General features: G+C 42.4%; 1 protein-coding gene across 1 annotated transcript in view; it reads left to right on the top strand.

The window, feature by feature from the left end:
* The window catches only part of SNX14 (sorting nexin 14), an 83,065-nt gene that overhangs the window by 13,891 nt on the left and 44,007 nt on the right, over positions 1-25,167 (top strand). The window contains exons 7-15 of the mRNA XM_065402231.1: positions 7,997-8,081; positions 12,612-12,768; positions 14,916-14,991; positions 15,929-15,973; positions 16,061-16,141; positions 16,302-16,416; positions 17,387-17,542; positions 17,933-18,057; positions 23,695-23,753. Coding sequence (XP_065258303.1) covers positions 7,997-8,081; positions 12,612-12,768; positions 14,916-14,991; positions 15,929-15,973; positions 16,061-16,141; positions 16,302-16,416; positions 17,387-17,542; positions 17,933-18,057; positions 23,695-23,753 — 899 coding nt within the window. The remainder of the gene's footprint in view (positions 1-7,996; positions 8,082-12,611; positions 12,769-14,915; positions 14,992-15,928; positions 15,974-16,060; positions 16,142-16,301; positions 16,417-17,386; positions 17,543-17,932; positions 18,058-23,694; positions 23,754-25,167) is intronic.

The following is a 25,167-nucleotide window of genomic DNA, read 5'->3' as shown; positions in this document are numbered from 1 at the left end:
ATATTAACAACCTTCCTCAGAACACCATCCTCACCACTGTGGATGTCATTTCTTATACACCAACATCCCTCACAATGACACATAGCTGCGTGCCTCAGATACTTTCCAAACAATGGACAGCCTCAGATATTCACCCCAAACACGTCACCAAATTCATCCATTTCATTCTCACCCATAACAGTTTTAAGTTCAGCAACGAACATTTTGTCAAAACCATGGGAACAGCCATGAGTACTAGGGTGTCTCCACAATATGCCAGACTCATCGTGGGCCAACTTGAAGAAGAATTTCTGGACAAATACCTGAGATATGTTGATGATATTTTCATCCTCTGGACAGACAGCTTAAACTCACTCATAGATTTCCACCACAACTTCAGCAACCACCACCTGTCCATTGAAGGCTCTCTGGAACACTCCCACACTAGCACCAACTTTCTGAACATAACAATCAGTTTCAGCAATAGAACCCTACAGACAACCATATCCAAGAAAACCCCCATGGATCACCTTACCTACCTTCATAGATCCAGTAACCATCCCAAACAGCAAGAAAACTGTTGAGCTACAGCCAGGCACTCAGAGACCTCAGAATATGCTCCAAGGAGAAAGTCCAGGTTATACACCTTAACACACTTAAAACTGCTTATACCGAATGAGGACACTCCACCAGAGAAGTAGATTACATCATAGAACAGGCCACTGAAATACCGAAAGAGAACCTGCTTCAATACAGAAATAAAACCCCCTCTGACTATTCACCCCTAGCCATCACATACCATACAGGGTACCATCAAATTACAACAACCCATCCTCAATGGGGACCCAGTCCTGAAAGAAATTTTTCTTGAACCCTCTCTGTTGGCCTTCAAACAACCCCCCATCTTCTCCAAGCTAATCAACAAAAGCAAGCTCCGCACAGACCAGGACACACCAACTCAAAGTGGCACCAGACCCTGCCACAACATTGGATGTGAAACCTACAGACATCTCCTCTGCTGCAGTAATCAGCATCCCCCACAACACACCTTTCAGGATCCATGCCTATCACAACGTGTGGTGTACCTCATCCAGTGCACTAAATGCCCAAATAACAACTATGTGAGTGAAACCAGATACAGTAATCACTATGCTTTTGAATGAACGTACTCAGGAAAATGATAAAGGACAAAAACACCCTCTCACCTGTGGGTGAACACTTTTTTCACAAAGCGATCACTCAATATCTGACCTCTCAGTCTTCATCCTTAAAGGAAACCTGCACAACACTTTCAAAAGATGAGCCTCGGAGCTTAAATTCGTTACTATGCTAGACACTAAAAATCATGGACTAAACAGACACACTGGATTTATGGTTTATTACAACAATCTGCAACCCACTAGCCTGCTCTTTGTCCTATGACTGTAGAGGTGTTAATGGGACACTCTACCTTGAATGGTCCGTTACAATATATGTTAACTACTTATGCTAAACAGTCTGTTCCACCTTGCATTTTGCTGTGATGCTGGGAGTACCTTTCCCAGACTTGAAGAAGAGCTCTGTGTGGCTCGAGAGTTTGTCTCTCTCACCAACAGTTGGTCCAATAAAACATATTACCTCATCCACTTTATCTCTCTAATCTCCTGGGACTGACAGGGCTACAACTTCACTGTATGTAATTCAGAGTGTGAGAATTTACATATATGGAAGCGGACAGACTGGAGTGGTGGTTTTGTGATGTGTAGATCACTGAATGTACTGGGTTTAGAAACTGACTTGGTAAGCAACTTACAAAGAAAATTGTCAAATTCCTTCCTGTAGCAATCTACTTTGAATGCTTCAAAAGCCAGTTGAAAATGATCAGTGACATAGAACTCATTTTCTTCTTGGAAGGTTTCAGGTGTGCTGTAATGCTTCTTGTAGACTTATTTTGTGGGGAAGGAGGGAGAATTCAATACACTGTGAGAGGTGGAAGATTTACTTTGCTTTTCTGAGGCCTTGTCTACACTACACGGTTATATCAACAAACCCGTGGAGGTGTACATACTGAAATGCTCCTGCCGATGTAACTCACCTGCTATGCCAATATAATAAAATCACCTTGACAAGCAGCATAGAGCTTTTTGTGATGTAGTGTCAGTGTAGATGCCTCACTTGGTTATGTCGCCCTAATTGGCCTCCAGGAGGTGTCCCACATGCCCATCATGACCGCTCTGGTCAGCAATTTGAACCCTGAAGTTACATAGGTATGTGCCCCTCCCTGTTTAAAGGCTTGGGAATTTTTGAAATTCCTCTTCCTGTTTGCTCAGTACAGTTGACACAGCATCTTCCCAGCTGATCATGCCGGCTTTACTCAGCAGACGTTCTTCCACATGGACCACACTGGAGCTGTTTGATCTGCTGAGTATATATAGAGAGGAGGCTGTGCAGTCGCAGCTTTGCACCAGCTGTAGGAATTTCAATACCTATGGGCTGATTGCTAGTGGCATGCAAGAGAAGGGGCACGAAAGGGACGCGCAGCAGTGTCGTGCTAAAATCAAGGCGCTGAGGCAGGCGTACCAGAAGGCAAGGGAGGCCAACTGTCGCTCTGGTGAGGTGCTGAAGACATACTGCTTCTATAAGAAACTGCACACCATCCTCAGCAGTGACCCCACCTTCACCACCAAGAGCCCCGTGGATACTTAATGGGGACTGGAGGCAGCAGCTAGTGGACTCAACCCTGATGAGGAAGTGGTGGACGAGGAGGTGGAGCTGGAGGATGATGTGGAGCCCACGGCAGGGTCATCTGGTGGCGTGGCAAATCAGGACCTCTTTTCCACTCCAGAGGGGTCTAGCCAGTCCCAGCACTCTGGCTCTGGAGTGCAGGAGAAGGGGAGCTTTGGTAAGCGCGCATTTTGCTTTCATATTGCACAGTGAGAGGAGATTGAGCTCTCATGTACTTTGTTATATGGTAGAAGAGGGATAAGGGACAGAAATTAATAACAGAGCCTGTCCATCTATGCAGTGAAGCCATGGCGGAAAATTTTGTTAATGTACATGGGGATGTCTGAGGAATCCCCTATAGTGATCTCTAGGAAACTTTCCTGTAGGTATTCTGCAATCCTCTGCTGAAGGTTCCTTGGGAGGGCTGCCTTGTTTCTGCCCCTACTGTAGGAAACTTTGCCGCGCTACCCAGCAATTATTTCTGCAGGGACTAAAGCGGCACACAGGTGAGCAGTATACAGAGCCAGTCTGAAGCCACACGCATGCAGGAGATGCTCCCTTACATCTTAGATTACCCTTAGGAGTGAGATATCGGGTTTGATTACCCTAGCCCAGTGGTTCCCAAACTTGTTCTGCCGCTTGTGCACGGAAAGCCCCTGGCGGGGCGGGCCGGTTTGTTTATCTGCCGCATCCGCAGGTTCAGCCGATCGTGGCTCCCACTGGCCGCGGTTCACTGCTCCAGGCCAATGGGAGCTGCTGGAAGCAGCGCAGGCCGAGGGACATACTGGCCGCTGCTTCCAGCAGCTCCCGTTGGCCTGGAGCAGTGAACCATGGCCAGTGGGAGCCACGATCGGCCGAACCTGCGGATGCGGCAGGTAAACAAACTGGCCCAGCCTGCCAGGGGCTATCCCTGCACAAACGGCAGAACAAGTTTGGGAACCACTGCCCTAGCCTGTGTAAAAGGATACCAGTATTCAGAATAGGCTCCCTAGCCACTTAAAATAACCCCCTTCCCAAACCACCGTTTGTCCCTTCCCCCTTGCCAATTCCCCTCTTCCCCGTGAACTAACCATAATTGGGACTTGCGGAGACCTGTGTGCTAGCCGAGGGACAGTAAGGAAGATGTGTAATTTTTGTGATTCATAGCTGTGAGTGCACTCTCAATACTGTCTCTTTTCATTGTTTCTTTGCTTTCTGCAGATGTGCCCTTGAGAACACTCCTCTATACCGACAGAGCACCTCCATCAGATAAGGTACCGACCCAGAAGGAGTATATGTTTCGCCAGAGTGTGGAGAAAGACAATGAAAGACTGAGGCTGGATAGCTAGGAAAGGACACAGGGGCAGGAGTGGATGATAAAGCACCTCAAGGACCAGACAGAGATGTTGAAGTCCCTCATTAGCCAGCAATCACAACAAATATGTGCCCGACTCCCCCTTCAGCCACTACAGAATTCCTGTCCATGCCCTCCACAAACTCCCCCAATGCATTCAACGTGTGTTCCCAGTCCTCACAGTACCCGTGCACTCCACATCTGGGGACTGGTCTCCCAATGAAAGCTGGAGTTACACCCAGCTGTGACAGCCCTAACCATGAGACTGTTCTTTGTCATGTCCCCTGTTTGACCAAACATTTGTGTTTGATCCTGTTATTAAACTTGTCTTTGAAATTAAATGTCTTTATTTGTGAAATACAGCGATACATACGTAAATTGTTCAGTGCTGACATTGAAACATATTGGCTATAGGTAGGAATATTTGCTCCTTGCAATTAATGCTGAAGAAGCAAGCATGACCCAGGTAATTCGTGATGGCAAGTAAACATTGCTTGGCTGAATGCATTACATATGGGCACATTACTGGGAATTGTTGTCAAAATGCTCCTTCAAAGCCCCCCTGATTTGAATAGCCTCCTGCCATGCCCTCCTAATTGCCCTTGTATTGGCCGCTTAAAATCAGTGGCCAGCCGATCAGCCTCATAGCCCACCCCTGGGGAAACTTTCCCCCTTTGATTTGCAAATATTATGGAGAGTACAGCAGGCCACAATGACCATCGGAATATTTTAGTCACTGAGGTCTAACCAGCCAAAAAGACAGTGCCAGCAACCTTTTAATCGGCCAAAGGCACATTCAATGGTCATTTGGCACCTGCTGAACCTGTTGTTGAAGCGCTCCTTAGTGCTATCTAGGTTCCCAGTGGTAAGGCTTCATGAGCCACGGGAGCAAGGGATACGTGGGGTCTCCAGGGATCACTGTGTGCATTTGCACGTTCCCCATTGGAATCATTTGGTCTGGAAAGAAAGTCCCAGCATGCAGCTTTCTGTACAGTCCAGTGTTCCGAAAGATACGTGTATCATGCACCTTCCTTGACCGCCCCGCATTAATGTCAGTGAAATGGCCTCAGTGATCCATGAGTGCCTGCAAGACCATGGAGAAGTAGCCCTTTTGGTTGATGTACTCCATTGCAAGATGGTTGGGGGCCAAAATTGTGATTTGTGTTCCATCTGTTGCCCTGCCGCAGTTAGGGAATCCCATTTCCTCAAAGCAATCAATTATTTCCTGGACATTACCGAGAATCTCAGTCCTTTGTAGCAGGAGGCGATTAATGGCCCTGCACACTTGCATCACCGCAGCACCCGTGGTGGACTTTCTAACTCCAAACTGATTCACGACTAACCGGTAGCAGACTGGAGTTGCCAGCTTCCTCACAGCAATCATCACTCGCTTTTCCACTGTGAGGGCAGCTCTCATTCTGGTGTCCTTGCACTGCAGTGCTGGGGCAAGCACTGCACAGTTCCAGGAAGGTGACTTTGCACATCTGAAAGTTCTACAGCTACTGCTCCTCATCCCATACATGCATCACGATGCGATGCCACCACTCAGTGCTTGTTTCCTGAGTCCAGTGCTGATGGTCCACCATGGCAAGCTGGTCCATGAATGTCAGCAGCAATCATGAATGATTCATTTCCATGGCAGACAGCAGGGTGGGCATCTGTTTCGTAGCTTATGAAATACTGCAGGACCAGCTGCGTTGTGTTCATAATGCTCATCACCACAATGGTCAGCAGCTCAGGATCCATGCTGTCAGGCAGAGATGGAGGTCTATTGAAAAACAGCATGAAACAAAGAAGGAAGCCCATGGAATGATGGGATGGAAAGAACTGCATCACGGGGCAGCGAGCACATTCCAGTGCTGCACTGTGATCCGTTCGCAGAGCTCCCAGCAGCCGAGGGTGACCGAGGGTAACGAGTTGCACAGTGGGATAGCTACCCACAATTCAACACTTTCTCTGTCGATGCAAGAGCAACGACTGTAGACGCACTCAGCCGACACAAGGAGTATTGTGTGGACGTGCTCCACCGATGTTATTAAAGCGATTTATGATCATTGACAAAACTTAAGTCGACTTAACTCTGTAGTGTAGACATGGCCTCAGTCACTTTTTGAAGTGCTGTGCCTTCGTTGATAAGTCTTTGCTTGTTTTCAATTGCTTGGAATAAATATTTCTAAATCTCAGATTAAATGTATTTAAACACAAGAGTTAAAATGGGTGGAGACAAGACAATAAGGACAAATCCCATCCATTACATTTTATTTATTTTTATTTAGCTTAGATTTTGTAGTGTAAAATCGTCTTGGTTTGAAATGTCAAGAGAAAGGTAGCGCTCATGTTTTTTTCCCTTTATTGGCTCTCCTAAATGCTTTTTTTGTGCATGAGGAGGGCTGGACTTGGCACTCTGGAACTCTGTGGCTGGTTGGCTTGAGGAACTTGCATGAGTGACACAGGATACCCTCTGCCTGTGGACTGAATATGTCCTTCGCTTTGCTCCTGGTCCTTGGCCTTAATGCTCAGGAGCCAAAGCTGGAGAGTGCATATTGCCTTGATAATGGCCAGAACAGCCCTGGTGGAATAGAACTTGAGGTTTCATTTAAATTGATTCTGAAATGATTGAGTTAAGATTTATTATTACTGCAGACGTACACTTCAACAGATTTCCATTTTGACAGTAAATATGCTAAAGATGTTTAGGACTTTTGTTGGATACTCTAAGGGTATGTCTTCGCTACTGGCTGGCTCAGCGGGCAGCGATCGATCCAGTGGGGATCGATTTATTGCATCTAGTCCAGACACGATAAATCGATCCCCGAGCGCTCTCCTGTCGACTCCTGTACTCCAGCTTGGCGAGAGGCGCAGGCAGAGTCGACGGGGGAGCGGCAGCAGTCGACTCACCATAGTGAAGATACCACAGTAAGTCGATCTAAGAACGTCGACTTCAGCTACGTTATTCACGTAGCTGAAGTTGCGTAATTTAGATCGATTCCCCCCCCCCCCCCGCCCCCCAGTGTAGACCAGGCCTAAATACAGTAGAACCCCAAATTTATAAACAGCAATCATAATGAACAACCAGTTATATGAACCATTTTTATCCCCCCCAAAAAATCAGTGATTTATTTCACTAGTTGCTACAGGACACTACAGCACAGTATGTACATACAGTACTGTATGACAAGACTTGGAGGGATTAGATTTTTATCGATAAATGTTGGTAAACATTGATTTCACCATATACAAACTGCTGAAAAAGTATTTCCATCAGTAATAATAGAAAATTGCAGATGGGTAAAGTAAGGGAAATGGTCCTTGAAAACTTATTAAAGTTTATTTAAGGATATTTACTTCATATATTTTGACATGTGATGTTGACAATTCATGGTTTTTTAACAGATAAAATGCTTTAACTAGTTGAATCTCAACATCTGCTGTCGTTAAATAATTGTCTGATCTTTCCCCATTGTCTGAACACCTCCCATAAGTTCCCACAACTGTGAAAATTTAAATAGATAAAAATAAAAAATGCTCAAAATTGAACTTTGATATTGAAATTATGAAAAAAATTGAATTCTGCCAAGCCTATGTATGAGCGTAATATGCACACTGCATTATTTTTTTTACCATTTATGTACATTATCATTGAACGAGTAATAAATTAACCTATGCACCTTATCCACTATAACTAACTTTGAAAAGCTCAATATTTTGATTTTTTTTAATGTTATGAACTTCTTATTCCCCAGATGGTTCATAAAATAGGGATTCTACTGTATTAATTGGTAATTGTAAGTACCTTGCTTTCCCATGAAAATGAGCATGTCAGTTACTGTGGTTATATTTGGTAAAAACCAATCTTATTTTTTGAATAGATGGGTATTTTAATTTTACTAATAAATTGCATTAACATACTTTTCATAGTAATCTATTTTAATAACTTAAGGAGAATTCGTTTTTTCCTTAACTTAAAATTTATTCTTTTAGGTGGACATTCCATCTGTTATAACAAAGAAAATGCTAAAGGCAGCAATGAAACATATAGAAGTCATAGCTAAAGCCAGGCAGAAAGGTACTGTGAAACATTTGTATGTACGTTAATGTTTTGTAAATTTAAAATGGTTTGTAAGTTTAAAATGCTACGCCTAAAACTTTTGATGCTTCACATTTGCCAGTACTTTGGCAAATTTGACAGTTCATTCTCAAATCTACTGTTGTCTTCACTTTTTAAAAAAATCCATACCCCCCTTCTGCTGTGGTGCTTGTCTGGGGATAGAGGGCCAAACGTTGACAAGGACTGAATGCAGACAGTTTTTGTTTGATTTTATGACTGTCAACATGTAGACATTTAGTTAATTTAGAAATCTGGTCTCTTGCCTGGAGTGTGGAGCAGGAATGAGTTTTCTGTCCAGTTCAGAGCAAAATTTAGATTATTTTTCTTAAGACATTCCTGGTGAATTCCAGATAAGCAACAATAAATGAAAGGATGCATGTGTATGTGACTATATTATTTAACTGAACTAAACTACGTTATATAATTTACTAACTAAACTATAATTAAATAACTACAAACGGTGCTAATTTTATAACTAGTGTGAAGTCACATCCATAATTTATTAAATGTAATCAATCCAAGTATGTAATTTATAATGCATAGGCATCCTTAACTTTGCCCTGTGAGTGTATGCATTGAAATACAGTCTGTACTTACAGTCACACTTTCTGCCGGACTTCAGGCCTCAATGTGCAGGTTAGACAGTGCCTAGCGAACGAACGGGAAAGTTCTTGGGGTAAAAAACTGTTTTAATATCCTCATTCAACATGTGGCGCGCATGTTCCTTCCCCTCCTCCCCATCCCCCCCTGCACCTTAGCTACTGCACACCATCCAACACCTGTATTGAATAAGGAACTTTTTCTTCAGGATTTTGCTGAATTTATTGTCACCCCTGCAAGGTCAGCAAGTATTATACCTCTGTTCTGCATCTGTAAAATGAGGATAGAGAGGCTGTTTCTTGCTCGTGGTCACACACCAAATCTATAGCAGAGGCAGCACTAGAACTAGAATCTGGGGTTCTAGTCCAGTGTCTTAACAGCACCACCATTCTTCATCTCCACCAGGTTCTTGCCTCATTCTCCACAGATTGTATAACAATTTAACACATCTCCATCCAGTGTGTGCACTGAGGCTCTGATTCAGCAAGATACTTAAGAATGTGCTTAACTTTAAGCATGTGAGTAGTGCTGTTGAAGCTGGTGGGACTACTTGCATGCTTGAAGTTAGGTAGGCCTACTTGCTGAATTGGGGCCTGAATAAAGCACGGGTTCTGCAGAAAAAGTAATATGTAATCACTACTAAAGACTATTGTATTGCATAATCAAAAGGGACTAGAGTTAAGGTGGCACAGGCAACCTTAACTTCATCCATTCCTGAGTTTTCAGTGCTTCACTTTGCAATCTTGACGTTCTCTTAAATGTAGTCTTTATGTATGGCATTTCCTATGCTCTTTAAAAAGAAAAATGAAAACTCTGCCATGTGTGGGTATTTGCTTGGAAGCAATAGAAGGCTTTGTACAGCACAGTGGTGTAATCTGTGTGACGGAGACCTTTGCCCCGTTCTTTATGCACCTGTCCATAGCCTATGGAAGAAGACAGGACCATGGAGCCTTGCCTTCTTTCATATGCACATTCTCCGGTCATATTCCACAATCCTTTCTCTGTTAAACGCTGCAATTTCACTCCACTTCATTTAAGGATGAGCGAGTACAGTAACTCCTCACTTAGTCGTCCCAGTTAACGTTGTTACGTTGCTGATCAATTAGGGAATATGCTCATTTAAAGTTGCGCAATGCTCCCTTATAACATTGTTTGGCAGCCACCTGCTTTGTCCACTGCTTGCAGGAAGAGCAGCCTGTTGCAGCTGGCTGGTGGGGGCTTGGAACCAGGGTGGACTGGCAGCCCCCCATCAGCTCCCCGCTCCCCTAAGTTCCCTGTGTGGCAGCCGCCCAGCAGGCTATCAATTGCCCGCAGTTCAGCTGTCCCTACCCCACTGCCATGTGCTGCTCCTGCCCTCTGTCTTGAAGCTGCTCCCTGGAGCCTCCTGCTTGCTGTGCGGGGCAGGGGGAACAGGGGGGCTAATGTCAGGGTGTCCCCCTGCTCCTGCACCCCGCTTACCCCATCTTCCATAGAGCAGGGGGGACACATGACAGGGCTCAGGACGGAGGGAGCTTCCTGGCAGCAGCTGCTGTCTCAGCTTGCTGATCTACTTAAAAAGGCAATGTACTTAGAGTGGGGTCAGCGTACTGAAAGGAGCAATGCGCATCTCTCTCTCTCACACTCACACTCACACTCACACTCACACTCACACTCACACTCACACTCACACTCACACTCACACTCACACTCACACTCACACTCACACACTCACACACACACACTCTCTGTGTCTCTGTCTTTGTCTGCCATGCTGTCTCCCCTCCCTCCATTCATGCTGCCTTGTAGAGTGTGAGGCTACATTAACAACGAGTTAACCCTTGAGGGCTCAGCCAATTGCTAGTTTGTCATTTAGCAGTAAGGCATTTCCTGGGAAATATGCCACCCTCTGACTTCACCACCTCAACCAAGCCTCACAATCATCATCGCTGTGTACCAGTATTTGAAAAAAAAATTCCCTGGAACCTAAGCCCCCCCCCTCTCCCCCTTTACATTAATCCTTATGGGGAAATTGGATTCACTTAACATCGTTTTGCTTAAAGTCGCATTTTTCAGGAACATAACTAGAACGTTAAGCGAGGAGTGCATCCATTGGAATCCTGACAATCCCTTCAATGGAAATTTCCATTTGGGTTGTGTACTCTATTTTGCGGAGTGTCAGTGTAACATTGGGAGCCTGCATGAAGTATAACTTAGACAAATCAAATCTAACTTTCACCAAACAATGAAAGGTACATCTTGTGGTGCATCATAGTAAATGTAAAGCTTCCATGGCTACTTGCTAAGGTGCTAAAGCTGTTCAGAAAAAAAATTGCAAACATTTTTCTTACCAGAAGAGCTGCATTTTTTCACTGCTGTGCTTGCAAATGGCATATTGTGGGTGGGGTTTTTTTGAGATTTTTGGGGAAAAAATTGCTACCTGACTGAGAGCAGATATACCCAATTTCAGCTGAAAATGTGAAATTAGGAAATGTGTAAATAGCTGAAAATAACTCCTTGTAACATGAAGGTTTCCTAAGCCTTCCCCAGAGGTGTTGCTACATACAACACCATGGTTCAGAGATCTGGACTTCAAGCCTTGCCTTGGTTCCTGTTCTCTTTTGGCCTCTTCCCATTGTTTTCTTTTTTCCTCTTTCTACACCCTTCATCTCCAAGGTCTCTTTCTCTTCTCCCTTTTTCCTCTCCTCTATTTCAGACTGCTCCCTACCATCTCCTATGGTGGCTCCTTATTTATAGTTTCCGGAGTGTGTCTTCCTGCTGCTTTCAGCAATGCTAGTTAGCTACATTTCATCAGGTGGTATAAGGATCTATAGTAATTGACTCACTTTCATAATTTGTGATTGTGAAGTCACACGTTAACTGAGATTTGTTTTGTGCACAGATTCTAGTAAACTAAATACACCTATCTGTAGCCCTCTCATTCACAGGTTCTGTTCTGCAATTCATTCATTTTTAGTGCATTTCTTGACACAGGGCCTATGTTGAATTATTTCATACCTCGTTGTGCTGACTTATTACAACCCAGTCCTTGCACTTAAAGTGATTTAAAGGGATTATAAAATGTTTATTGCTAATTAAGGTGCAGAGGTTTTACCTGTGAAAAAAGTATTATTTTTTTCAAAACAGCTACTGATATGTGAATACTTTAATGCTATACTTTTGACAAAATAGTCCCTTGTCAGCTTTAATTTAAACACAGTGAAAAGCCGCACAAAAGATGTATTGCTTCACTCTTACTTCCAAAGCAACTTTGGAGTATAAGTTAAGTAGGAAACACATCACATAACTAAAAGTTCTAGTCTCAGATGTTTCCAAATTATATTTAGAGCATACCAATAAATAAGAGCCTAGTGTTGGAGAGTGAAACTTAGGTAAAAGCAAATGGAGAGAAGCTGTTGTATAGTTAAAAATCAAACCAGGCGTAAGTTGTTCACTAAATGGTAAGCGAAAATATCCTGAAAACTATACAATATTGAATTGGTCCAGTGAAGAAGTTACTATTTTTTACAGAAGAAGGTGGAAATTTTATGTAGTCTTTTCACAGTAGAGCCATACTTCAAAGCCTATGTCCAGGTGTCTTTTTCTTATACAGTTATTACTTTGTGTATCTTTGACACCTGAGCATATGTTTAAAAATATTACCTTGATAATGTCATGTATCAGTGGTTTTCAGTGTGGGGTCCACAGACCCCTGCGGGTCCGCAGACTATGTCTAAGATTTCCAAAGGAGTCTACGCCTCCATTTGAAATTTGTTAGGGATCCGCAGATGAAAAATGGTTTAAAAACTGGTGTCACATATCGAAGTGGAAAGAAATCTCCTCACCCATTATTTCACAAGGGTAGGAAGGAAAAGAGAACATACTAAACCTTTTTTTTTTTTTTTCTTGCAGTGAAAAATGCAGAATTTTTACAGCAAGCTGCTTTAGAAGAATATGGACCAGAACTCCATGTGGCTTTGAGGAGTCGAAGAGATGAACTTCACTATTTAAGAAAACTTACTGAACTTCTTTTCCCTTATATTCTTCCCCCAAAGGCAACAGACTGCAGGTATCAAATATATTAGAAGTTGTACTATTTACAACAGTTGCATGCCATGTAGCGCTGCAGTTCTTAATAATAGTAAAGTGGGTGAAGACCAGTGTCAGCTTGAACTTTGAATTTGTTTTCTGTGTAAGTACCAAGCATATTAAATGTAATTTAAAGAGTGAATTCTTACTTAATGTTTTTGTTGAATGAATATTTCTGTAGTATCTGTTAACTAGGGGGGAAGGGAAAGGAATTGAGATGGAGTAGCAGCACTTGGGGTATGTCCAGGCTACTCGCCGTATGGGCGGGTAGCGATCGATTTATCGGGGATCGATATATCGCGTCTCGTTAAGACGCGATATATCGATTCCCCGAACACGCTCCCCGTCGACTCTGGACCTCCACCGGAGTGAGCGGCGGTAGCGGAGTCGACGGGGGAGCCGCGGCTGTCGATCCCACGCCGTGAGGATCCAAGGTAAATCGATCTAAGATACTTTGATTTCAGCTATGCTATTCACGTAGCTGAAGTTGCGTATCTTAGATCGATACACCCCCCCCCCCCCCCCCCCCCCAGTGTAGACCAGCCCTTGCTCGGTTTCCTTGCTTCTACACTAGTGATCTTAGGTGAAACTCCAAATACAAAAAAAATAAAATGAAAAAGAATAATTTGTTGCTTCCTTGGACCCACTGCAGTGATATGTTAGTATGCTCGTTCTAGATGTTGGAAAGGTTCTGTTGGGTGCACTGAAGTAGATGAAGCTTATTGAGGTCATAAGGTATTTGGACTGGATAATGCTGTTTCAGTATACTAATGGTGAACATAATGCAGGAAACAGCAATGAAAAGTAGCTGCTTCTCAACAACTTACCCACTTTTACAGTTGGAAATCACCAATGTCTTTATTAAAGCTAAAAGATATGATTTTTGCTGTTCTGTATGAGTCTCCCATTAGCGTTAGTGAGATATGCATGCATCATGAATTTATGGCCAGTTCCTACACAATGTTGATTTTTGAAAACTGAACTCTAGGTGTGGGAGGTGTTAATGCAAGCTGGTGACTTGGGGGTGGAGGGGGCAGCTTGATAGGCATCAGTAGCTGTGCTCGCATAAATAGGTGGCAGCACTGAAGTCTGAGACATTGTCTACACATGCAGTTTTTGCACCAATTTAACGGAATATGTTGAAAAAACGATTTAGTTAAATCAGTGGAACCCCTTAATGTGGTGCAGTTATACCAGTATATAATTGCTTATCAGTATAGCAAGTTTTGGTAAATGTTCAACTGGTCGCAGGCTGGCCACTAACTTGCATTTCTGAGCTCCATGTGTGGCATCAAACTAGGTCCCTCCTGAAATCTGACCCCCCTTTCTCCAGACTCACTCATACTACATAGGCTTTTACTCTGTAAGCAGTGCTTGGATGCATCATCGATATAGAACAGTGGACCACCTGCTTCACAAGTGCCTCATCTTCAGAACAACATTTGTTTTAGGTTGTCGAAGTGTACCATGGAAGGATTTATAGGAAGAATATATATCAGATCCCAGCTGAAGGAGTGAAGAATCTACATCAGGGATCAGCAGCCTTTGGCACGTGGCTCGCTAGGGTAAGCACCAGGGTGGGCCGGGGCGGTTTGTTCACGTCTGCAGGTTCGGCCGATCGTGGCTCCCACTGGCTGCGGTTTGCTGCTCCAGGCCAATGGGGGCTGTGGGAAGCGGCGGCCAGCATGTCCCTCGGCCCACGCCGCTTCCTGCAGCCCCCATTGGCCTGGAGCGGCGAACCATGGCCAGTGGGACCCGCGATCGGCCGAACCTGCGGACGCGGCAGGTGAACAAACCGGCCCTGGCAGCCCACGTGCCAAAGGTTGCCAATCCCTGATCTACATGATCCTTATCTAGACTTCTTTCATTGCTGAGAATTAAGCAATGAGCTGTTGAGTGAAAAGATATGTATTTGCCCCTTAGTTTCCATGTGTTGAATCAGTTTAGACATCTTGTGATTCTGAATGTGTGGAGTGCTGAAATATCTTTAAAATAACATGTTTTTATTAAACAAGGAAAGACATTTTAGTACAAAAATATAAACTTTACCTATCTCATCCCATTACAATTATGAATGTAATAACGTGAGTTACTATGAAAATGTAATACAATTTTTTTTCCTTTCAGATCCCTGGCATTGCTTATAAGAGAGATCCTGTCTGGTTCTGTTTTCCTTCCCTCCATGGACTTCTTAGCTGACCCAGTGAGATTTTGGAGCAGTAGAAATAATTTTTGTTTACTCTGACTATCATTGTTTTCCTTTTTGTCCGATGATGAGGTGCTTTGTGGTGAAACAAGTACTTCACATTGGTTTTATCATTGGTGACTGCTTAATGGTTTACAGAAAGAAAAATAACCCCATACCCAATCCTCTTATTTTTTTGGTGATGCAGTGTTAGTTTGGTTTTAGTGATTATTTGGCTACATTAATTAAAAAAAAATACTTAGGCTAGGTCTACAAACTGATTTTTGTATTTGTTAGAGGTATGATTTATTACCAGAATAGTTATACTTACAATAGCTGTGTATGGAATAAGCTGTGCCATTGTAAGTACCTTTATAACTATATAAATTAATCCACATTAGGGTTGTACCACTTTAACTATACCGGTACAGTTACAATGTTTGTGTGTGGACAAGGCCTTTCTAAAAGCCACTCCTCATAGATGCAAATTTGTTTACTTCTTGCTTATGTAGATAAGTGGCACTGCATTTATAAAGATTAGATAGAAAGTCACTTGTCTGATCTTTGGTTTTCAATTGGAAGAAAATTTCACAACTGTCTGAATACTGCTTGGCTGCAGGCAAAGAATAGTTGAGGTTGTGGAACTGCCTGTAGTCAGCTGTAACTCACCTGACCTGCATTGGTATTAAAATGCCAAACAGAGCTCTTATCTTTGCAAGATGGAGAACTTGTGTCTGTTCATGTCTCATTTGGGAAGTTCATTGATCTAAGAATCTGGATGTAGAGATTATTCAAATGTCAATCTAGAAATTGTTAGAATCATTATTTAATTATTCTGCTTATGTTTGCAATTTTAAGACATGAAAATTGTCAGAATCTTGCTAGAAACTGGGATAGCAATGGAATGATTTTCAAACAGATTGGTTTGTTGTAATTTGTTTGTGTTTTCCATTAGGATACTGTCAACCATTTGCTTCTCAAATTCATTGATGATAGCCCAGTGAGTACTGACAAAATGAGAACATTTATAATTGATTCACGCATGTCAGTGTCAATCTTACTCAGTAAGTCAACACTCTTTCTACAGCCTGAAAAAGCAACTGAGCCGGCTGCTTCTTTGATTCCATTCTTGCAGAAATTTGCGGACCCTCGCAATAAAAAACCATCTGTAAGTGAAGAAAATACTCACTATATACAGATTTTGAATAAGTATTGTATGTGCTGTACATATTACCAGTGCTCTTTTCATTGCTTCTATTAGAAAAGGTTTATTTTAATGAAAGCTTGAGAAATATCCAAGCTAACTGCATTTTCCACTTCATGTTTAGGTCCTGAAGCTGGAATTGAGGGAGATTAGAGAACAGCAAGACCTTTTGTTTCGCTTCATGAACTTTCTGAAACAGGAAGGGGCAGTACATGTGTTGCAGTTTTGTCTGACTGTAGGTAAGATTACCCTAGTATGCTTAGGTGTACTCATTGAATTTAAACAATGATTTAGGTGCTGGTCCATTACTGTTATATTTACCATTGCTACAATCTCTCTAAAAAGATGTACTGCAGACTATGAAAATTCTGTGAGAATCTCTGTTCTAGCTTATGCCATTTCTGAAAGTTCTGGCTTCTGGGTGTGCCTTCCTTTTTTGCAGGATGTAAGGAGGTTGAAACTTGTTCAGCAGCTGTGTCCCTTTTGCCATTACTTATTCAAATTTTGTTACACAGACAGCTTTCTAAGCACTTATTTGAGAATCAAATGGTAGAGAATGGGCAATGGCTGTGGTTTGTAAGCAAGATTTTCAGCAAGGAGGCACAACCAGAAGTCTCACTTGTAGAGATTATTTCACAGAAGGGAAATAATGAAAATGTTTGTAACCCATAGTCTTCCAAAGGAACATGATGAATTTTACTGTGGAAGGGAATAATTAGTTTTATTGCAGCTCTTATTTTTATGGATCAATTTATATAACTTATGGTTTAAATCTAAAGTATTAATACAACTTAACACCAAATTCTTTAATGCAGTTTATCAGCTTGGTCATAAGTTTTAAAACATTTAAGGTTTTATGTATAGCCATATCTGCTGGAAAGGTATCTGAGGGTATACACTGGAGTTGTGATTGCAGCGGGTGTAGATGTAACCAAGGCAGCTAGCAGCCACTCGAGTATGTACCCAGGTTCCTGCACAGACAGAGCTATCCTGTGCTGCCACCTGTGTTACCATGGCTTCACTGCGGTTGTTACTCCAGCTGCTCTTGATCTAGCTAGATCAAAGGTAGCTCAGGTATGCTGCAATCACACGTCCTGAATGCAGTGTAGACATACCCTGATGGCTGACGTGTGTGCCACTTTAAGGTGCCACCATTTATATTAGCTAAGTTTTGATCAACAAATGCATTTTCTTTCCCCCACCTTCCAGAGGAATTTAATGACAGAATTTTGCAACCAGAATTATCAGATACTGAAAAAATGTCTCTTCATGAAGAGGTGCAGAAAATCTACAAAACCTATTGTTTGGATGAAAGTATTGACAAAATTAGATTTGATCCTTTTATCGTGGAAGAGATTCAAAGAAGTAAGTTTGAGATTGAAAGGAATGATCAAGAATTTATACTGGAATCTGTAAAGCATTCTGTCAGACTAAAAAAAAAATCCTAGTCGATCCAAATAATAATTAACTTTAATTTTATCATAACTATACAACCTCATTAACAAACCAGAGGTGTTCAAGAATGCATATACTTCTATCTCCTATCACTGGATGTCCCCTGCATATTGTTCTCTATGAATGATAATGTATTTAAATCCTGCTTTATCAAGCACTTTAGTGTTCCAAAATTTTGGATGCTTCCTGCGTGAATGTATACAGACTAATTTGAGACTGAGACCTGTAAAAATCAGAAAAACTTTATGAACAACAATGGCACATCCAATTAATATTCACAACAGGATTTTTTTTCTGCAGTTGCTGAAGGTGAATATGTAGATGTTGTGAAACTTCAAACTATGCGATGCCTTTTTGAAGCATATGAACATGTTCTTTCCCTCTTAGAGAATGTCTTTACCCCTATGTTCTGTCACAGTGATGAGGTAAGCATGAAAGACTTGAAGTCTTGCCTTTAAGCACAGTTCTTTTTTTCAAATGGCAATGTAAATGTGACAGCTTAAACAGTAGTTTTGCTCCTTGTATGTATTCCAAATTTTATCTATTTAACTGGTAAAAATAGGTTCTTTTATAATTTTTTACTCGTATTATCAGGGTAGAGCCAATATAACCGAGGCCTGGTCTACGCTACAAAGTTATGTCGATGTAAGCTGCCTTGTGTTGACCTAGTTTTGCGTTTCTATGTTTAAATGTGTCTCACCCTGATGTAAATTACCCATTAGGCCAACATCATAACACTGCCTCCCTGAGCGGAATTGAGCCAAGGTCAATGTACAGAGGTCGACGCAGTGCACGTATAGATGCTGCATTACCTAGATCAATCCTAACAGCCCTACAGCAGCTGTTCCACAGTGCCTCACGCTGACTGCTGTGGTCACCATTGTGAACTCCACTACCTACGGTTCACAGGGTCCGAAAGCACCACCCCCACCCTGCCTTGTTTAAAATCCCATGAATTTTTGAAATTCCTTTTCCTGAATGCCCAGCTTGGCAATCACACCTAGCAACTCTCCATTATTGAGTGCAACTGCCCAGCTGACCATGTCAGCTGCACATTCCAGACACACTCCTACCTGGAGTGGACAGAAGATACTGGCTTTCTTGGGCCTGTAGGGACAAAAGGTTGTGCTGGCACAGCTCTGAACCAGCCATAGAAGCATGGACAGATTGCTCGAGGGATGCAGGAGAAGGGTATGACAAGGATCAGCAGCAATGCTGTCTAAAAGCCAAGGAGCTGTGGCAGACATACCAGGAGGCCAGGGAGGCCAACAATCGATCTGGTGCCAAGCCACAGACCTGCTACTTTTACAAAGAACTGCATGCCATATTTGGCGGAGACCCCACTACCACCTAGCACAACGCTCTCAATACCTTCGAGGAGCCTGAGTCCCAGGCCTCGGTCATGAACAGCGAGGAGGAGGAGGTGGGACAGGCGACTGGGGGATCCACCACAGTCCTGACAATTGAGCATGGTCAAGTCTGATGCAAGGGAAGGAACCTCAGGTAAGTGTGTATTTTTTTCATTACAGGGATACCACTCCCATCCTACCCCCCGTCCCCTCCACTCCCCATAGAATAGGAGGACACAGCTTTTGACTTTTGATTAATTTACTTGTGCTAGAAGAGGTAATAGAACAACCAAGAGAGGTAGAGTTTCTATCTGCTTTTCATTCCTCTCTAGAGTTAGGCAGGGGGACCAAGTGGAGCAGTTTGTTTATATACATAGGGATGTCCCTTGAATCCTCCTGAGAGGTCTCAGTGAAACTTTCATAGAGGTACTCTGCAATCCTCTGCTGAAGGTTTCTAGGGATGACTGCCTAATTTCTTCTTCTCTGATAGGACACTTTCCCATGCCAGTTAGCTATAACTTTGCAGTACACACGCTAGTGGCATATGGGCACGGGCAGCTTCAGGACACTAGCAGCAGCTGTGCTCTTTCTCCCTTTGTTACCCTCAGGAGTGAGATATCAGCTAAAATCACCAACGCCTGTGGAAAATGTTGCCAGCATTCAGTGCCAGTGCCCTATGCTACTAGTTTCATGCAACCAAGCAATTCCCTCCTCATTTCCCTCATCCCCAGCTGGCCATACTCACAATGGCTGATGCTGTGACTGGTGCCATGCACAAGCAATTGCAAACAAAAGTGAGAATGAGAATGTAGTGCTTAAAACTTTAGGGGAGCAAGGGGAGTGAGTTTTGCAGTTTTGCTTTCTGTAGTAAATATATTGACAATGGTATCTGTGTGCTTTTTTCTGCAGCTGCTGCTATTGCAGCCTTGAGGGACTCCAGCTCCATAGTTGCAGAACGTCTGACCAGAATAAGGAGGGGAAAGAAGAGGACTTGGGATGGCATGATGGAATGCACAGGTGTATTCACACCCTACGCACTACTATAATAATCTTTGTGCAAACATGCCTTGTAAGATATCATTTAAAAGCTAATAACTCACAGATCAGTCTTATCATGGTAAAATATATGTAGCAACGTTATATGTGAAGTTATAAAATTCCCCTGTATGATGTTGTTAGCCCCAGGGAGAAGTCATCAAACAGGGCTATCCTGAGCAAAGGAAAGTGTTTGCCTTAATTTGCATTTAAGCAGTAAATGTAGTCATCAAGCAGAAAGAGGGGAAGGGAGGAAACAAAAGGAAACCTGCTTCTGAACATACACGGGTGAAAGAACCCAGCAGGAAGCCTCCTTCCACACCAGACATGTTGTCTCCTTATGCTCAGCTGGAAATGCTTTTCAAAAGGGGGACTGAAACAATAAAAAGAGACTCAAACACCCCAAGTGACCTCTCTCCCCCTGGCCATTTCACTCTTTCTACCTGAGAAGACCAGAGAAACAGCTGTTGGACTTTGAGTGGGGGCCTGACCTGAAAAATTTGGTTAGTAATGTTGCTAGAAGGATGTGATAAGGACTCCACTTTGAACCAAGTATAGTTTGTTAAGGTAGGCACTAGGAAGCATTTTATCTTTATTTTTCTTATAACCATTTCTAACTTTTATGCATCATTACTTGTGCTCACTTAAAATCTCTCTTTGTATTTAAATAAACTTGTTTTTTTCTTTTACTCCACCCTGTGGGACGTTAAAGACAATCACTGCTTTGTGTACACTGACCTGTGAAAACCAAGGTTGGCATAGGAATAGCTGAAATGGACATGAATGTTCTGTCTGCTTCATAAGTTCTGTTCTCTTAAGTATTAGTAAGTTTTAAATATATTTGTTTTAAAATTTCACGATTTCTTTTTTACAGTGAATTCTGTTACAAAATAAATGTCTGTTGTTTTATTAGTTTGCAACATCTGCTACCGAGTGCTTAACAGGTCTGAAAGTAATCAATTACCTCTTACTAACAGTGTGACACAACTCACAGGATAAGATGCAAACAAAATTAATAGATGTATTGACAATGTTATATTCCTAAACATACAGCAATCATCACACAATTTGTAACAGGCCACAAAAGAGCAGGGCGACGTAGAACACAGTACAACTAAATAAGTTTCTGAGGCTCACTGTTAAAATGGTCTTTCAAAGCCTCCCTAAGCAGTATAGCTCCATGTTGAGCTCTTCTAGTAGCCCTTGTCTCTGGCTGTTCAAACTCAGCAGACAGCACTCCACCTCTGCTCTCCATACCAGCGGAAAAGTGTCCCTCCTTGCTTCATAAATATTATGCAGGACAGAGTAGGCAGCTGCAACCATTGGGGTATTTTTCTCACGAGGTCCAATCTTGTGAATAAACAACACCAGTGTCCCTTTAATTGATCAAAAGCACATTGAAGTGTCATTCTGCACCTGCTGAACCAGTAGTTGAATCATTCCTTGGTGCTGTCGAGATGGTTGGTGTATGGCTTCATAAGCCAGGGGAACAACGGGTAGGCTGGATCTCCCAGGATTGCTATTGGCATTTCAACATTCCCAATGGTAAGCTGCCTGTTGGGAAAGAGAGTCCCTGCTTGTAGTTTTCTGAATAGTTCTGTGTTCTTAAAGATGCAAGCATCATTCACCTTCTCTGACCAGCCACACTGATGTCAGCAAAGCACCCCCAGTGATTCGCCAGTGCTTGCATAACTATAGAAAATTAGCCCATTCTGTTGATGTTGTCTGTGGCAAGGTGGTTCTGGTGCCAAAATAGGGATATGCATGCCATCTATCACTCTGTCACAGTTTGGGAACCCCTTTGGTACAAATCCATCCACTATATTCTGCATGTTGCTGAGAGTCACAGTCCTGCGCAGTAGGAGGCAATTAATGGCTTTGCACACTTGTATGACAACAGCCCCTGCAGTGTATTTCCTGACTGCAAATTGATTTCTGACTGACTAGTAGCACTCTGGCATTCCAAGTTTCCACAATGCGATTGCCACTTGCTTCACCACTGTCAGTGCAGCTCTCGTTTTGGTGTCCATGCAGTAGAGGGCTGAGGTAAGCTCGGCACACGGATTCAGGAATATTGCCTTGTGCAGCCAAAAGTTCTGCAACCGCTGCTTGTCCTCCCAAGCCTGCATTACGATGCAATCCCACCAGTCAGTGATAATTTCTTGGGCCCAGAAGTGGTGCTCCACCATCTGCAGCTACTTCATGAATGCCACCAACTTTGAATTGGTTCTCACTATGTCCCACAGCAATCTGGCATCCAAGAAATCGTCATGTTAACCTCCGATTTGGTGGTTCTTGCAGCTCTGCAAATAATTCATGATTGTGTGCTCTGTTTTTCCAACACTCATGGCAGTGCAGAGTGGTGTAGGCTTCATGCTTCTGTCAGAGATGGTGGGCAGCGAGGAGGGCTGTGCGGGTTTGTGGGATTTTGAAAAAAAGGTGCAAAAATTATGGTTTACAGATGACATTATGGGAGGAGACAGTTGCACACTCCAAAATTGACCTCACGCTCCTCGTCACCCCTGTGCAACTTGTTTTGGCCCCACCACGCACTGCCAAAACTTCCAAAAGACAGAGCACTGCACTGTGGTGGGTATCAGAGAATATCAAGGTTGGAAGGGACCTCAGGCGGTCATCTAGTCCAACCCCCTGCTCAAAGCAGGACCAATCCCTAACTAAATCATCCCAGATGGTGCTCCGCACCATGCATCAATGCAAACACTCCTTGTGAGTACACATAGTGCCAACGCAAGGAGCCAAGTGTGCAGTCACACAAGTGATGTGCTAACGGTGACAACTTTATGACGACAAAGCTTGCATCGACATAAGTTTGTGGAGTAGAAATGGCATCCTAAAGGGAGCTAGGTTCTTAGTGGCTTTCACATCAACAGAACTGTTAATTAGTTCCAGCTCCAGAATTTTTGATGATGCAAGAGCCTGAAAGAATAAAACTTCCTTTTCAGATATTAAGTTGAGTTTGCAGCACTAACTTTTCTTTTAGAAAAAGGGTTTTTTTCTACTTGTATAGTTGCAATTTCTATCTAGAAGTAATTGAAATATAATACATGTAGAACACAATTTTCTTCTTAGTTGTTTTTTAGACTATAATAGCACTTCAGGACTCGTATCAGTTCTACACTAAAAAGTTAGGTTGACCTAGCTATGTTGCTCAGGGGTGTGAAAAGTCCCTCAAGCCACATAGTTAAGCTGACTTAACCTATCTTCCATTGATCTAGCTACCGCCTGTCTGGGGGAAGTGGCTTAATTACAGTGATGGAAGAACCCCTCCCATCACTATAGTGATTGTCTACACTGAAGCGCTATAGTGGCACTGCTGCAGCGGTGCAGCTGTGGTGCTGCAATATTTCTAGTGAAGACATAGTTTTAGTAGAAAGCCCTGCAAGGCTGCCCTTGGGAAAGCATAAATTATGTTGTAAGTTCATTAGAACTGACGATTGTAAGTAGTCTTATATGAAATACAACATCTCAACTGCAGCGACTTGTATGGTGTTTCTAATATACTTGTATTAAATCCTCAACAGATGTGAAGTTAGAAGCAAGAAACATAATTAGCTATTAATATTTACAGCTGTAAACTACTAGTAAAGAGATAGTAGAATGAAAAAAATAGAAAACTTGAAGTCAGCACTTACTTGCATATTAACTGTTCTATTTTAGTATTTCAGGCAGCTCTTAAGAGGAGCTGAATCCCCAACACGCAATTCAAAGTTTAGCAGGTAGGTGTGTTAAACCTTTTAATACGTTTTTGTAGTTGAAAGTTTTAAAATGTTGGTTTATATCAGGGATTGGCAACCTATGGCACGCGACCAGCCAGGGTAAGCACACTGATGGGACGGGACGGTTTGTTTACCTGCCATGTCCGCAGGTTAGGCCGATCGCGGCTCCCACTGGCCGCAGTTCGCCGCTCCAGGCCAATGGGGGCTGCAGGAAGCAGCGCGGGATGAGGAACGTGCCTGGCGGGCCGTGTGCCAAAGGTTGCCGATCCCTGGTTTATATGATTGAATCTTCTGCCAAATACAGTACTGTTCAATGTTAACTTATTTAGATTTCTAAACTTAGTTTTAAATTTGTAGATTACTTACAGGAGCAGCAAGTAATACGTGAAGCAATATTTCACTTAGTGTTTTTATTTCTCTTTTATTTTAAAAAATGGTATGAGATTCAGAAGTACAATCCTTTATTTTTGATATGTCAGAGTGAAAAAACCCCTCAAACTAAGGACATGCCCAATAACATTAAGATAACATGGCAATAGTGAGTTACACAGAATACACTGGAGAAAGCAAAATAGAAAGTTGACTCTGTAGTGTTTGATTTCCATGTTGAATCACTTTTTCCAGTAACTGTAGAAACCAGCCATGTGAGATTTCATTTTACAAATCAGCTTAATAGGAGCCTGTGCGAACTGTAACAATTTCTCCCACTAATATTTATTGGATATAACAAACACATTTAAGCTCTGAATCTCATTACTTTAAAATACCTATGATCTTGGGATTTGGGAAGAAAAAATTAATATCTTTTCAATTCTGAATTTTTTTAAGTGCATTACTTATGCTTCCAATATGGCAAAGCTTTAAAAAAAACAAAAAACATACAGTATACCCAGATTACCAAACCTCTGGATGTACCTGCTTTATTCCTGTGTGGCACAGGTATACAGAAAAGTATATTAAAAATATAGACATGCTGACTTTTGATGCATCAGAAACGCAACAAAATACAGTATCGATTTGCCAAGTGGAGGCCAAAAATGGTGGCCAATATAATTGTCAAGTTATGTTGTGTACTATTTATACTTCAGTGTCAGGTTCCATTCGGCTGAACTTAATTCAGGTTTCACAAGTAACATGACTAAAGAACAGTCTGAGACATTGTAGAATGAGTTGTTTTTAAAACACTGTTAGAAGTGTAGGAAATTTGATCTCAGTCTTTTTTTTCTTCTTCTTCTTCTTCTTCCTGTACTCTGTCTGTCCAGTATGTGAGAGCTCCCACATATCAGAAACAATGTTCTTAAAGAGAAGTTATTGGTTATTACTGGTTTTAGCATGAATTTGCTTTAGTTCAACCATAAGTTATTGTGCTTGATGCAGGACTTACTGGGAAAATGTTACAGCCCATGTTATGCAA

This window comes from Emys orbicularis, chromosome 3, assembly GCF_028017835.1.
Source record: "Emys orbicularis isolate rEmyOrb1 chromosome 3, rEmyOrb1.hap1, whole genome shotgun sequence".
Lineage (NCBI taxonomy): Eukaryota > Metazoa > Chordata > Testudines > Emydidae > Emys > Emys orbicularis.
This window is presented reverse-complemented; position numbering and strand designations above follow the sequence as displayed.